This window comes from Takifugu rubripes, chromosome 20 (assembly GCF_901000725.2).
Source record: "Takifugu rubripes chromosome 20, fTakRub1.2, whole genome shotgun sequence".
Classification (NCBI taxonomy): Eukaryota; Metazoa; Chordata; class Actinopteri; order Tetraodontiformes; family Tetraodontidae; genus Takifugu; species Takifugu rubripes.
The window spans coordinates 8,695,455-8,711,722 of record NC_042304.1 but is presented as its reverse complement, the minus strand read 5'-3'; the positions used below and the strand labels follow the sequence as shown (position 1 = coordinate 8,711,722).

At 48.4% G+C, this 16,268-nt stretch overlaps 1 protein-coding gene across 1 annotated transcript in view; it reads left to right on the top strand.

Annotated features, from left to right (window-relative positions):
• Window positions 1-16,268, top strand: part of agbl4 (AGBL carboxypeptidase 4) — a 180,953-nt gene that overhangs the window by 144,139 nt on the left and 20,546 nt on the right. The window contains exon 7 of the mRNA XM_029828419.1: window positions 15,531-15,620. Coding sequence (XP_029684279.1) covers window positions 15,531-15,620 — 90 coding nt within the window. The remainder of the gene's footprint in view (window positions 1-15,530; window positions 15,621-16,268) is intronic.

Here is a 16,268-nt window from a genome sequence, read left to right as displayed (position 1 = left end):
AGAGTCTCCACTAAACCTAATGTGCATGTTTTTGGTCTGTGGGGGAACTGGAGGAAACCCAGTAATGTGATACCATTGATTTGGATAAATATACCGGTTGTTTCCAGAAACGAACCCATTCATTTAACAACATATTTAACATTCTGGCGGCCCGAGTGTGTTCGGTGGCCTCCACTCAGCTGCTTTTAAACCTCTCAATTATTTCAGCTACGTGAACGTTTCCCAGATGAAACCAGCGCGTCACATGATTCACCCTTCGGCGCTGAAAGAGGTCCAACGTTGCAGATCCAGCTCACGTCTCCTTCCCTCCGGTTTGTTTGGACCAGAATTTTTCTTCAGTTTGAAGTTCGAATCCCGAACCTTTAATCGCGTGAGCTCCTGTGAAGTGTCCAGTCTCACACCGTTCAATGATTTGTTGCTTTGATTTTAATCCCGATGGGCTCTCGGAGATATCAGCATTGTTTCCGGACTTTCCGGCTGTGCGATTCCCGTCTACAGAGAGATTAGATCCATCGTTTGAGATTTGTTTCATATTGGATCACGTGCAGTTGGATCGGAGTTTTTATCGAGCAAACAAACCCACCAACTCGGCGAGGAGGAGCTCCAGCCAGCGTGGAGAAAGAACAGACAGAGAAGCCATTTAATTGCTCACTGGTCATTTAGAGCTCTTTTTTATGAGGCCGATTGAAGCTGGCCGGACCGAGTCGGTGTGATAAGACGGCGTTAGAGGGAGGAGGAGACGCGCGAGGCTGCAGCCTGGTCCTGTTGTCTGACGGAGGTAGACTCAGCTATCTGAGTCTAATTAATTGAATGTGTTGCGATGCACCAGTTCAAAACCCTGGAAGCTCGCTGACCTTCAGATTCCCTCTTTTCCCTCATTTTAATCCAGATCCGAGTCAGTAAATCTCCCGGGTCAAACTGAAGCTGCTGTTTCAGAGTGAAACTCCCATTCCTCACTCCCTCCTGGTCCCCCAATACAACCTGCTGCTAACTCAGTTCTGGTGCTAGAGCCAGTGCTTAACCAGTTCCCAACGGGCGCCTCCAAAGACCCGCTTCCTGTTCCAGGAGCCGAGCGCCCTCCTGCCAGTGTGAGATACACACAGAGCCTGTGGTGAACTCTGGTGCTGGGAACGTAGTTCTGGTGTCAGTCTGTGTGGCCCCGAGTCATTTGACAGCTCTAAACAAGACGCTCATTAACACCAGGTCATTAAACGCCCCTTATGGCATGGTTGGTGTGTGTGGGTGTGTGTGTGTGTGTGTGTCCGTGCTCTACAGACAGAATCATCCATCAGAAGCATTATTATTACAGGCTCCAGTGCATTAGCACGTTAGCAGCTGTCCTGTATCTTGCTGTGTCCACGGCTGCTAGCTGCTCTCTTAAGCCTCCTCCTCTGTTCTCTGATGGTTTTTCCAGTTTATTAACGATGCTTCTTTTACTCCTCTTTCAATCCTTCTTTCTTTTCTGTCCAAAGCGTGAACATTGCAAATGAGGGCCAAGCGTATCTTTTAGGAGTGACTGGATGCCTGAGCCCTGTCCTGAGGAGTTGGGCCGCCAGCGGTGTAGTGGCGCTTTAGTCTCGCCACTCTTCACATCTGTACATTCTTTACTGCCCTGGGCAGCTTAAACCAAATTATTCTGCTTCTGGGGGGGGGGAACAAGTGACTCAGGGGGGAACAAGTCTTAGGGGGGAACAAGTCTTAGGGGGGAACAAGTCTTAGGGGGGAACAAGTCTTAGGGGGGAACAAGTCTCTACCTGAGTGTGTTGCCGGGTTTCAAACGAACAGGTTCTTTTGTGATTGTTAAAGATCTGCGTTTTTCCAAGCTCCCCCCTCCCGTTGGTTCTTATTCTCCGTGCGACCCAACTGGGATAACCGCAGCTTTTCCTGTTATTCTCCTTTTCCTGCCCCTCATCCCTCAAAGGTTCCACATGTGCTCGGTGCTTTAGGCTTTGTGTAACACCCAGCTTGTGCCGTAGAGGATGATGGAGTCAGAAAGAGGATGAATCTGGGTACTTTAATTTTTAATCAGTAAATCTGATATTAATCTCCGACTGTACGTGCACACTCGCAGAGACAAGGTTCATGTTTATCTTCTTCCCCTTTGCATTCTGAGTCCACATCATTTCAATAACTAAAGACTCGATACGGCTAAAAGATAATGAGGGATGATAAGGAAAGATAATTGATTTTTTTAAACTGTGGTTATATGTTTTTGAAGGAAAACATTGTTGATATTACTCATTTTAAGAATAAATCTGACCGAATGACCACAGTTGGCGTCTCATTTTATATGTTGAAAGAATGTGATCAGGCTCACAGAGCAGGAACACCCTTGTGTAGGTTCTCATTTAGGATACATAGTGTGGACCATGCGCTTCATCTGTGGAGCGAGGACATCTTTGGAAAGTGAGGACATCTTTGGAAAGTGAGGACATCTTTGGAAAGTGAGGACAACTTCAGTGGTCTGTTAGTTTGACAGTTAAGACTTGGTTTTAAGGACCAGGAGGGGGCTGAGTTTGGCTTTAAGTTTGATTCTTAGGTTTAGAGTAACAGGCTTGGAAATGTATTATGTTAGTCCCCACAAAGGTAGACTTGCAGAACTCTGTGTGTGTGTGTGTGTGTGTGTGTGTGTGTGTGTGTGTGTGTGTGTGTGTGTGTGTGTGTGTGTGTGTGTGTGTTTAAGCACCAGAATCAAGCTGACATTTTGCCAGCAGCCTTGCACCTGCATACATGGTGGTGTTGATCTCAGATGGGAAGTGGGGGGGGGGGGGGGGGGGGGGGTGATGGCAGTGAGGGAGAGGGGACGGCGGGTAGGAAGCAAAGAGGAAGCAAACTGACACGGAGTGTTGGTGTGGATGGAAAAAGACGTGTAAGACAACAGGGAGGGTAGACTGACGTGTAATTCCTGTTTATGTTTGTTTGTGAGCACGTGTGTGTGTGTGTGTGTGTGTGTGTGTGTGTGTGTGTGTGTGTGTGTGTGTGTGTGACAGTCGAGGCAGGAGGCCCAATTGGAGTGATACATCCTTTCATAGGTAACTGCCAACACTCAGGGCACCGGCAGACCTGTCAGACTGAAGGAAATAGCATTACAGCGTGACGTTGCGCTGCGCCGGGGTGGGAGGAGCTGCGTCACTGGGGTTAGCTTAACCTGCTAAAAAGATGAAGTGCTGTCTGAACACCACACAACATCCTATGGTGCATTTCAGGCATCTGGAGGCAGTTCAGCTGTAGGGACAGTCAGACTGTGTGAGACTCCCCGCATCATGTCGGGATCCTGCATGACACCGTCAACACAGCACACCTCCAGGTGCTGAATTATTGAGGACTGGCACATGGATAATTTAGCAGCAGCAGTTGATTTTGACAGGGGAGGGAAAAAGGTTAGTACTTTACTTTTGGTCTGATGATCCAAATTTCCCCGCCCTCCTCGGGAAGGGGGGGGGGGGGGGGGGTAGAACTTTATTGCTGTGTGGTGTTTGTTGTTGCTGCTTCGCCGGCTGACCCAGATCCTGGAGGCTGAAGCAAGAGTAAACGACAGACAGATGGGACAGGGTTAATTGAAGCTGACACATGTCCGGCGCTCGTACGTCCCCAGATGACACGAAGCGCTCGTCCATATGTTGCTGCTGCTTTTTCCACGTGCCCTCGCTCTTCCCCGTCGCTGCGGCTTTCACACCATTAAAAATGAAGATGTTTACAATCGCGGCGACTGGCCCTGTTGCAATCCCTGCAGCCTCCGAAAACACCAAAAATATACACACACTATACCTGGTTAGTGTGCGATAAAACAGGACTCCCTGCACATAAATGTGTGTCTGTGGAACGTGCGCACACTGATGTGTGCGTCCTTGCTATGACATGCCTCACACGTACCTGCACATTGTCATCACCTCTATACATTATTCATCAACGCGCCTGTTCTTTGAACCTGGCAACACCTTTAATACACCAAATATTTACGTTTCTGACGGGCGGGAAAATATGTGAGAGCAAAACAACGAATCTATGGAACGGAACGGGAAAAATCACAGCACGCCGCTGCCAGTTTCACCCCAGCGAAGACCCGACCGCACCTTCATGTGGCCGTCGCGCCCCCCCGTAAGAGAAGGCAGATCTTCGATCCCGAACCTGAAACCCAGGCGGCGTGAGCTGTGCGTCACAGCCATTTTCAGACATGTTGGTGAATCTATACTCTGCATTTGAGCGCGGAGATGGACATGTCCCACCACATCACTCTGTCTGCTTGTCACCCCGTGTCCCAGCAGAGTTGCCATAGACTGGCAGAGTGTTGATGGCGGTGTCAGCGGGACTTGGGGCTTCTACTTTCCCAGCCCTCCGTTCCTCCAGCAGCTGACAGACAAGGTCAGGGTCTATTCCTGTCTGTCTCTCTGAGATCCTGACAGCCTTTCCTTTGGGAGACCAACCCTGGACAACCCCCCGGTCCCCGGCACGCATCACCACCAATTAATATTGCATCACCATTTTCTTAGCTACTCCCTCAGGACCTACATCATAGGGAGTGATCAGGCGGCCTCGGCTCCACCTCCAGCAGCTACCTTCCTGCTCACCCCTCGGCGTGTTAGGAGGAGAGGAAGGATCCCGTGGCGTCACCGCGTGTTTGGTATTTAGTTGTTCGGTGCCGTCAACTGTCCTGACAAACCTCCCGGAGATCGCTCCACCACATGACCCTCGCCTCAGCGTCTTGAAAATGTCCACCGACGCTCAATCTGTTCAGGAAACACAAACATCGCAGAGCCTTCATAAATATGCTGCATGTCTCTGTGGATGTCCGGGATAGTGCCTAAATATTTAAAATCCTCTCCCATGGCCACTGAGCGGCTGAGTTATCACACAATCAACTGGCGTCGCACCACAATCCGCATGTTTAGCAAACCCGTCCTCACTGACATGGAAGCCAGCCCTGGTTTCTAGATCTTGTTATCATTTCCCATGTCTGCCCTCGGATGTCCCCAGCATCCACCCCCCAACTCTGACAGGTTGAGAGTGGCGATCCCAGAGGCCCCTGAGCCAAAATGGTGGTGGGATGAGACCAGCGCAGCTTTCTGAGGAAATATGTCAGCGAGAACTTAGAGGTCGTGGACGAGACACTGGGGGACGGACCAGTTGGACCAGTTGGACCAGTCAAGGGAAACAGCCCAGCAGCAAACAAAAAGGGCCTGAAGAAGCACTGCTTATTTTGTTCTGATCAAATATCAATAATAAATATATTTTTTCATACGTACTACAAATACTTTAGTTGTGTCAATTTCAGGAAAATGAATTCCATCATTTCACCATTAGGTGGATATTTCCAAACACTCAAGGTTTAATGATGAGTCTCCTCTTCAGTTCAATAAAATGTAATTTTTCCCTGAGGGGCAATTTAAAAATGTAAGTCAAACACTCTCTATCCATTCAGTTTCTAAGATAAGTGGACTATAAGGCGTTACCCGTCATCCTCTGCCTTCTGAAGGTTCCAGACAGATTTCGTTACGGATGTGTTCCGGACGTTGACACTCTTCATCATCCTGAAGCTCTCTGTTATTTCGGGAGTCGGGACCATGACTTAGCGTTCTGTCCCACCTTAGATGACAGCCATATCCTGCTGTTTGTTCCAGCCTTGTACCTTTATTCCTCACACTCTGCACTGTTTGCCGTGCGTGCGACCTCAGCGGGTGACGGATGGTCCTACCTTGGGGACTGAGTGATGTGCCCGGTGGCTCTGCTTTGGTCAGGACTGGGAGGTGTCCAGGTGGTGCAGCCTCTTCTCTGAACTGCTGTTCCCAGCTCCCTCTGACTCCCCCCTGTCGTACTTACACACCCGGACACTGAGAGCTTAGTTTGGGCTGATGGAGGAGGACAGGGTCCATGTGCTCCACCTCAACGCTGCCCCGGCCGTCCTCGGCCCTGATGGATTTCCACCGGTGTTGAGGGCTTCCTAAATCACTTGTTCTTGATCCCTCATCAAAAACGTTAGTTGGGCCGGTGAAGGAGAGGGAAGATAAATTAGTCAGAAGATGCAGCTACATCTCATGTCCCAGCCTGCTCCTCCCCCTCCTCCTCATCATCATCATCTTTCCTTCATCACAGGAGAATAGAGAATAAACGATCTGCCAGTTTATGTGAGGCCGATTTTATTCAGACAGCAGTGAGCGTGTGTGTGTGTGTGTGTGTGTGTGTGTGTGTGTGTGTGTGTGTGAGCATGTTCCACAAAGAGCTAATCTCTCTGAAGTCCTGTTTGCTCTCCAGGTTTGCCCCCACTACAAACATTTCCCTGATCAAAGCCGTTGAAAAGGCATGCCACTTCAAACAAAGTGCTCACAAGGCCGCGCACCCGCACGCGCGCACATTCCGACACACCTCGGACACGTTGTCATGGAAACCGCATTAATCGGCAACCGCCCGACACGCGGTCGTTTCATCGGGGGAGCCAATCAGGACCGGGAAGACGGGGAGGCAAACAGGAGTCGTGAGCCCAATTACAGATTTGGTGCTTCTTTAATTTCAGATGTTCCGCCGGACTTTCATCGTGGACGGCGGACGCACGCCGTCAATAGCAGCTGCCCTGGCGTGTAAATGCCTTTATTCACTCGTGCCAATTGAGTCCCGGCATCCCCAGACTTCATCTGATCCTAGAAAACAGCCTGAGGATCAGCCCCCCACCCCCCCACCACACACGCACCGACCTGGACTGTCAATCATCTCGTCCATTCCAGAAGGTTCTTGTGTGCCCCTGATGGGCCGAGAGGGAGATTCGCCGGGCTGTTTGCATGTATTATTCAGTTGTTCAGTAATCAAGCTCATTTATTATCCAAAAGGTGATAACGCTCTAGTCCAACGTGAGTGGGATGGATGTGTCAAATACTCTCTCTGGGACGGGTCCTGAGGTCTGTCCTAATGAGGAAATGATCTGCTGATAATGTGGCATCGCTCACATGGCAACAGATTTTATCCTTCATGTCATGTTTAAGCCAGCGTGCAACTGTTGCTGTCGTAACCGTCACTGCGAAATCGGAGCAGCCGAAGCTGCGAGAGGAACAGACATCGAGGTCCGGGCCGGTCTGAGCGTCTTTCCAGAGGAAGACGTTCAGAGCGACGTCGACGACGAGTCTGTGAAAGATTAGCCGGCAAGCTGGTGGAGCTAAAGGGGGACGCGGCGAAACAAATGCGTTAAAAGTTGGAGAATCTTTTTTTTTTTAAAAAAAGGAATTTCAACTCAACACATGTGTGAATGTCAATACTAGGCAGTGGCGTGTTCTCTGTAGGAAGATCAGAGATATAAGCTGTTTAATATCGCTCCGGCATCTGTAATCGCGCGTCGACCGAAACCTTCAGTGGAAACTGTCTGTGTTAAAGCTGCAATGACAGGAATCCAGCAGAAGTGACACAAAGTGCCAAAGGATGGCTGACCACGAGACAGGAGCCCAGCCTTTCATTTAAATTCACCGTCTGCCGGCTTCCACTCCCCGCCTCCCTCCCTTTTACATTTTCCTGTAATAGTTGTCCTTTTTTAGATGTCAGAAGTCATTTAATTTCCAGAGATACGCAGCGGTGTTATCTGAGACATTTGATGTCATCTTTATCGGGAAATCGCATTAACGGCAGGTGTTACGCTCTGTTTTAAACCTTTCGGGTTCACTTGCATCCAGATTACAGGGACTTTAATAACTTTTTTAACCAGTTTAATCACAGAAACACAAGGAAACAGTTGATGCTTCTGTAGCAAGAAAGACGTGATCGTTGAGATTTGCTGCCTGTTCACATCCGACTCACTGCAACCACGAGTCCTCTCATCTCCTCGCACGTCTCACACATTGATGATTTATTTGTCAAAAACTCAGAGACACACACACACATGCTTGTACAAGCACTAAATTACACGCAAAGAACTAAAACATCTGAGTGAGAATCTTAAATCTCTGCTGAGAGCCATGGCCAAAGCTTGACGAGAGAGTGTGGCGACATGCTTATTACCACGGCTGATGTTCCACCCAAACCTTTGGAAAGCGTTAAAGAGCCGAGCGTTCCCACAGCGGAGTTCAAAGTGTGCATAAACACTCCGAAGGAGGACCGAGCGCCTCGTCTCAGACTTCAGAGCGAAAGCACCGATTCCGATAGAAAACTCCTTCTTTTTGAAATGCAAAACGGAATCAGAGAGACCCTCCGGCAGCAGTTTGTGGTGTTTACTGTATTCATTCCAACAGCTCAAATGAAACGTCTGCTTGTTGTATAAGTTTAGTCATGATTCTGTCTGTGAATATGGAGGAGTTTAGCTACATTTTATCCTGTTCTGATGTCAGTTATCTTCAGCTAATGTGAGCCTCTCTCAGGGGCTCCTCGCCTGAGTCTGCTCAGTCGTGAGGAGTCTTCAGTCGTGAGGATGTAGAGAAATCTGATAAATCCACATGTAAACCAGTGTTTGGAAACTTCAGGGGAAGTTTGAAAGGAGTTGTAAACTCTTTAGCCTGAGCTGGTGTGTTTCTGGGATCACAGCAGGTATGTAATTAGTATTTCCCTCATTAATTATATATCATTTCATCCATCTGCAGCCCATCTGTTAATGTTTTTGACCTGATCCTCAACACTCGCGTCACTGTTGTGCTCACGGGAGGAGCAGCTCTGGTTTCATCTGTCTGAAGAATCTGATTCCTGAACTTTTTACGTCCAGTCCGACCTTCCAGTTCCTGAATGTCATTGTGTGCGTGTGTGTGTGTGTGTGTGTGTGTGTGTGTGTGTTAAATCAGCTCCATCCTAAAGATTTAACTGATGACAGAAGCAGCACACCTGACCTTGAGCCTGTTACACACAAAAGGACTGGAATTCAGCGACAGTAGACGCACTTGATGAAACCACTTGAGTCAATTAAGGTCCCAACGGCACTACTGGTCTTTTCTTTCTATCAACACAACATTTAAACACGCTACATTCAGCTTCTGAATACACGCATCAAAAATCAATGTTTATAAACCAGAAACATCTGTTGGGGTGTCTTTATTCTCTCTTTCTGTCTGTCTCCGTGTGTGTGTGTGTGTGTGTGTGTGTGTGTGTGTGTGTGTGTGTGTGTGTGCGTGTGTGTAAGTCGCCTGTTGATTTGAATGCGGCACTAAGTGGCCGTTAATGGCACAAACAGGACGCTGGTTTTAAAATAGCGCCGCGTCCATTAGGCTGGTATTAACAAGTTAATTGCCTGTTACTAAACTGCTGAATGACATTGTCACTGCGGCTGTGTGGGAACAATGGCTGCAGTCCCCACACACACACACACACACACACACTCACACAGGCACGTGCACACACACATGCTCCTCCCAAAGCTCTTCTGCTGCATTCACACATGAGGCTCAGGACTGAATCCAAAGCGTAATGGCAGACATTTGTGTTCACACTCGGAGCCCCGTTTCACTGGTGCGCGGGCCTGGTGCACGCCGCTGATAAGCACAACTGCAGACCAGAGGTGAAGAGAAGGAGGTGTGACTGTAATTATTAAAGCCGGCGTGGTTGTTTACCCGGGTCTGGGCTTATTGTTGTGGCTCAGGAGTTATTGATTGGTCGGAGGAGACGCAGCCATAAAGAACTCCAGATTTGAGCCGTCTGCCGCAGCTTCTCTCTCTGTAAACCACATTTAGGAACAAGGTGTCCCAATTTCAACGTGGCGGAGGTGCACGTGCGCCTTCGCTCCCGCAGCACGCTGCGGCTGACACAAGCGCACGCCGCGAGCGTGCGGCGGCAGATGATAGGGCTGCACAGCAGGGGGCGTATCCCCGGGAAATCATTTCTCTTTCTCTCCCCTTTCTTCCTGTTTGGAACTCGCCCTTTCAAGCGCGACGGTCCTTAAAGTTCAGTGGCGCATTCTTCAAAAAAGGCCATCACCGACCGTCTCTGATTCTGGATCACGCTGCGCGCCGACCGGCCATTCCTCCGTTTTATGTCCCTCTCCCCCGTCATCATTTCCTGAAGGTGAGAGGGGAGTCGGGAGCCAGACAAGCCCGCCGCAAACGCCTTGAAACCCTGAACAGCCTCTGCCTCTGACTTAGCGCCGCTGATCCGTTCCTATCGTAGCGCTGAAAGGCTGCGCTGCTTTTGATGCTACAATGGTCCCTTTTTTATTTGTCTGGAGTCTGGAGGACTCGCAGCTCTCCATAAAACAATGTGTGACTGCACAGCGCTTCTCCGAGGCGCGAATGAGTGCTTGAACTCGGCCCCTCAGTGTTTGGTGCTTTGTAACCTCATTTTAAAGATCTTAACATTTAGAAAAGGTCATTGTACTTGTCCTCGAGAGGCTTTTAAGGCTGAAAAGGCAACATGATCTAATGTTAAGCTCTTGACTGAAGTTGTGTTCGGATTCATGTCCTCTGTTGAAAGCTGGTCTCCCGTCGGTGCTGTCGGAGCTTCTTCACCAATATTAATGGTGACTAACAGTCGTATCCTCATGGTTGGCTCAGCGGAGGCTTGAACGCACACGTGTAGGACCTCCTCTAGCCCCCTCTTCGCGTCCCTCTGCCGCTCCTCTCGCCCCGTCTCCGTGTCCCCGCGCCGTCACACACATTGTCTGTGACCTCTGCTGTCATCACGGTTGCCCTTGAGGAGCAGAAATCTCTCCATTTCACAGGGACCAGCCATAAGGGGGCTTGATTGCGGCAAATTGATCCATAATCACACAGTGCTCAGAGCTTTTTATCCCGCCGCCTCTTCATCTCCACTTTAGAAGCCCGCCGTTGGCATATTTACATGCTGTCATCTCAAGGGTTCCCTCTGCTCCTGCACCCCCCCCCCCCTTTATTTCACTATATCTCTCTCTTTGTCTTCCCTTCATTCCATCTATGACCCTCCCAATTTTCTTTTCTCTCCGCTGTCCGTCTCTTTTGTCTGGACATGGCTGTTTTGATCCCACACACACACACACACACACACACACACACACACACACGCAGCTCTGCTTTTGATTGCCGTCTTCAGCTCCACACACGTTCCTGCTGGGTGCTGTGATGTGAAGCACACACAGAGAGGAAGAAGGAGAGGAGGATGGAGATCAGAGCGCTGAGGCCACAGAGTGTCGAGACAAAGAAATATTGGGATAGATGTGACGTAAAACCACTCAAACCATCAGAGACATAAGATCCTCTTCAGTTTTCGATTTTCTTTTAGTAGTGGCTTTGTGAATTAGCTTTTGAATTAAACGTATTGTGATTATTTAGAAGCGGACAACCTTAACAAATATTAAGGATTGAGGGCGCATGGATCGACATGCACTGCAGAAGAACCTCTACTGTGTGTTTTTGTGGAAAATGGTGTCTAATTTTCTACAGAAACTGAACATTTGGGTCAACAAAACCATGTTTTTTTAAAAATCTTTCTGTCTACCTGACGTGCACCTTCCCCTCACGTCTAATGTGGAGGCAGAGCAGCAGACAATGAAGCACAAAGACCGCCCATAAACTCAAACGGTCACTCATTAAAAACATAATGACGGCGGCTCTGAGTGACACCACGCAAGAAAGGGAATAAGATAAGAGCTGAGGAAAATCCAATGTGTGCTTTGGAGCTCCTGTCTGCGTCCTCTTTTCACCCCTGTCCCTGTCTGTCCTTCTGTCCGTCCTCAGTGTCCTCCCTCTGTCCATCTTTCAGTCTCTGTCTTCCGGCTTCAGTGCCTTCAGAGGAGGCACGCCGCTCTCATTTCATGACAATTAGCCGTGTTTATGTTTGAGCTGTCATTCAAATTCCAATTTTCACACACACACACACACGCACGCACGCACACACACACACACACGCAGGGTTCACCACAGGGCGTAGCTGTGTGTAATGTGTGGTGTGTGACAGAAGATGCTTTATGAATGTGTGAGGAGGCCTTGGCAGTGTGTCCCCCCTCCCCTCAATAAAATGAGCAGAATAAATCTGAGACATGCCACAGGCTGCAACACACACACACACACACACACACACACACACACACACACACACACACACACACACAGAGTTTTAAGTCCTGGTCAGTTCCTGGGGACCGAGAAAACAGCATCATAAAACTCTTATCACTTCAGAGCCCTCTGCACTTCAGCGCACATTCCCGTCCCAATCCATCCCCCTTTTCCTTCTCTCTTTCTATCACCCGCTCCGTTTGTCCTTGAGGTGAAAGAAGGTGGTGTCAGTGGATGGCGAGGGGATGTGTGAAGAGGTTTGATAGTGGTAGGGGGCTCGCTCAGCTGGGACGTACACGGGCTCGTCCCAAGGCTCTGTATAAATTCGGTGCCAGTGACAATTTACAACATGCGCCCATCCTGAATATGACGCAGCGAGATGGCGCCGAGCGCGTCTCGTCGCCATCTCGCCAAAGTGATGCTAATTTACGACAGTGTAAAACCCAGAGAGGAGGGGGGGGGCAGTTTTTACAGTCTCACTGGGCGGGTGAAGCATTTTCTGTAATGAAGCTTCTGGATGTTCGAACCACCACGATAGTGAAGGAATAAGCCAAATCTGCGTTTGGTCCAGCTGAACGTATTCCCAGCACAAAGCTGGGGGAAACCTTTGGAAGTGCTGCACTTGCCAGAGAAAATTGATGAGGACGTTCTTAATTTCATTATGTCAGTATTTATGAGTCTGAACCCAAAGTTGTGCAGCCAGAGAAAGAGCTGACCAGCAGAGTCTGCGCTGACCTTCAGACTCCAGTAGATTTATGTTGTTTTTCGCAGGCGCTTTTCTTCTCCAGTCATTTACATATTTATCAGAGTTGCTGGTGGCCTGACGCCGTCTCTCTCCGGGTTGCCTGCAGAAGCATGGGCAGTAATGGGCCTTACGGTGTGTGTGTGACTTTGGCAGGTGAGAATTATGCTGAGGGAGCACTTTGATTTGGAAGTGTGGCCATAAATTTTGCTTCTGCTGCTCTCACTCTCTCATTGTCACGTCCCTCCCCTGCTGTACCCTGCCCAGTTTCTTTCTGATTATTTCCAGTGATGGAATGTAAATCATTTCCACAAATGCTGGAGAAGCTTGCACTTATCTGAGGATATTTATGTTTGTGCCAACCTAATTAAAATTAAGAAACTAGAAATTGATCAGAAGTGTATTATTATTCATTTTATTACTTAAATAGCGTCCAGGTCGGCGAGTCTGGAATATCTTCCCTTTCGCTCATCCACGGGTGGTTTTACAGTGTTTTACAGTGCTTTCAGGGCTGTGACTGTCCAACCGACACTGAGATGATGTCGACTTGACCTCCAAATGCTAATGAAATATTAAAATGAGCAATAAACCTCTAATGAGGGCGCTGCACAGCACGTCCTCTGGATTGCCTGCAACAAGAGAGAAAGAAAGGTTCCTTGGTACTTGGTGATATGTGTAAACTGAGAAATGTCAGTTTCAGTCAATTTGTCTTCTCTGTCTCATGTCAAGATTGACATGAGGACCTCCCCAACACACACACACACACACACGCACACACCTACCTCAGATTGTCCCTGCTGATCTCTTCTGACACCTTGAGGTCAGAAAATGTCGCTGCAGCACCCCAACGCCCTAATTATCCATAATTATCCATCATTTTAAAAATATTTCACATCCAAACGCGTCTTTCTCTTTGCGTGTGCTGTATATTTGGAGGTGCTTAGCTCCTCTGGGTTCCCCTCTGGGTTCTGCAGTGCCTATGGAATAATGAGACTTTATTTTGTGCTGCAACACTTGGCTGGGCACAGCCTGATACAAAGCACTGCAGATACAAACACGTAAACACAAGAGCTACTCGGGGAGCATTTGCAAGAGCCCTGAGGACACACACACACACACACACACACACACACACACACACACACACACACACACACACACACACACACAGAAGCATGGCACTGTTTCTGTTTTAGTGAGCACCCATACGTATATGCTGGCCTCCAAACTTTAACTACAACTAAACGCTCTCTAACCTCTAATCTCTTTTACCTAATGTACGTAAATCCAATCCAAACCTCTACTGAGCTGTTTTCAGCTTGCAGCACGCAGAGAAAATGTGGGCTCCGCTGTGAGCGCCAGGCTGTGGCTGTATGAAATTGTTTTGATGAAGCAGTGTGGCCTCGATGATTGAATTCCCCGACCACAGCAGCTGCCTGTGTGGTGTCGGGATAAAGGCAACATGTGTACGACTGTATTCCACTCTCCTTATTCCTGATCAGAGTATTATACTAAAGTGTGTGTGTGTGTATTGTGTGTCCCCTTGTAGTTGCTTTAACTTGACGACCAAAATACAAATTTTTCGAGTAAAGAGAGGCCATTTTGGCTGATCTCCACATGTCCAGAGGACTGTTTCTGGGCTCATGTGTGGTTTTCAAGCTGTAGTTAGAACTGGAATTAGTCTGGGGTTGGTTGGGATGGTGAGGGTTAGGGTAGGGAGCTGGGTAATGTCCCCACAAAGATGGAAATACAAGGCTCTGGGTGTGTGTGTGTGTGTGTCATGGCGCTGATCCTGCAGGAGCCGATCTGGTGGCCTGGGCTCGAGGTAAAGTAGAATTTCTAAGTGATGGAATTTCACAGCGACTGAGCAACCAGCAGCCAGCCAAACCGTAAGCACTCACATTTACAACAAACGGGCCGCCTCGCTCCACCGAGACTCCAGAATGGCAAAGCCATTTGTCTCTGTGAAGGGCAGGGGGAGCGAAAAGTGAAACAAAATCAGAGGCAGAGTACTTAAATGGTACAATGCTTCTTTTTTTTTGTTTACGACCTCGAACCACTCAAGCATACACACACACACACACTCACACACACACTCGCTGCTATGAGTCTAGATTACAATTACAGAGGTGCATAGCCTGTTGCTAATTAGCATTTTCTCTGCTCAGCAGAAGCGGCTGATAGGATCAATAAGATATTAGGTTTGTGTATAGCGATGAGATCACTTTCATCCATTAGCAACAGTCAGAGAAGATAAACACGGACCCATGAAGGCAGAAACAGTTTAAAGGCAGAAACACTTGAAGATCCTTGAACAATAACTGCTCTGGTTTGATATTTGAAGAACTGCCATGAACCGTACTGAAGCGTAACCATTTCAATCCATTCAACTCGGAGAAGAGAGCATTTTTCCATATTTATCAGCCAATTAACCCGTTTTAATGCTGCGAAATTAATGGGCAGCCCTTTATCTGTCCGTGTCAGGAGAGGATGCTGTCAGAGAGAGGGGTGAGGCCCTGAATGAAAGCAGATCAGGTCACATCTGTTGCAGGCTGAGTCTGACTTCTGTTGGTGTTTGATTCACCGGTGCTGTTTATTATTCTCTACCATATGTGGGATTGATGTTTGATTAATGTGTGCCTGGCTGGAAACAGACGTCAGGGTCAGCGTGTTTCCACCCAGCCCCTCAGGCTGGACCCCAGAACCTGCGTTATTCATTAGGATTAAGATAATTATATTTAATAACCATATGACAAAAATGTCAGAAGTGGTATCTTCTACAGGCAACTGTGTGTATTTAAAACACCACCTCTTCCTCCCTTCAACACCTCCCTTTGCACCCCCCCCCCCCTCCTCTGTCTGCTTTTCAGTCCCCCACAGTCCAGAGAGGGGTAAAAAGTTGGTGTTTCTCACAGCCCGCGTCCACCCTGGAGAATCTCCCGCCTCCTTCATCTGTCAAGGTAAAGTTTTAATGTTATGTCAGGTGATTCGGAGCAGTGCACCAGTCTGGTGCTGCATTCAGAGGCCTACAAGGGTGTAAACCTCATTACTATTGAAGCCCAGACCCATGGATGCATACGGCCTCTCCCCTGAATTCAATTTATCTGCTCCTGAACAGACAATCGTGCTTTTATTTTAGTTGTGGCTTCACTATCAACCACTTCCTTTGTGGATTTATTATTTCCAGTTTTCCATCTTTGCCTGATTTCTGTTAAATTTGTGTATTTATTTTAGCAACACCACCCTGTCAGAGGGCAGAATGTGTCCAGTAAATCCAGTGATACAGTGTTCTAATCCCCCTGCATCTACAGGAACAACATGTCGATCCCACGTTCATGTGTTTGATGAACTGTTCATCACAAGTATTGAGGGTCTCATCTCTGTAAACGGCGAGAAGGCATCGGGTCTCCGCCCACTGTTTACCTTTTCATTCTTATCTGATATGCAAAATACAAAGCAGCTGCTTCCAGGCACGCTGCCTCTGTTTTCCAGTTTGACACCAGCAGTTTTCCTCTGCTTGTTTTCACCCTAAAGGGGATATGAGTGTGTGAGGGGGAGTGTGTGTGTGTGTGAGGGAGGGGTGTGTGTGTGTGAGGGAGGGGTGTGTG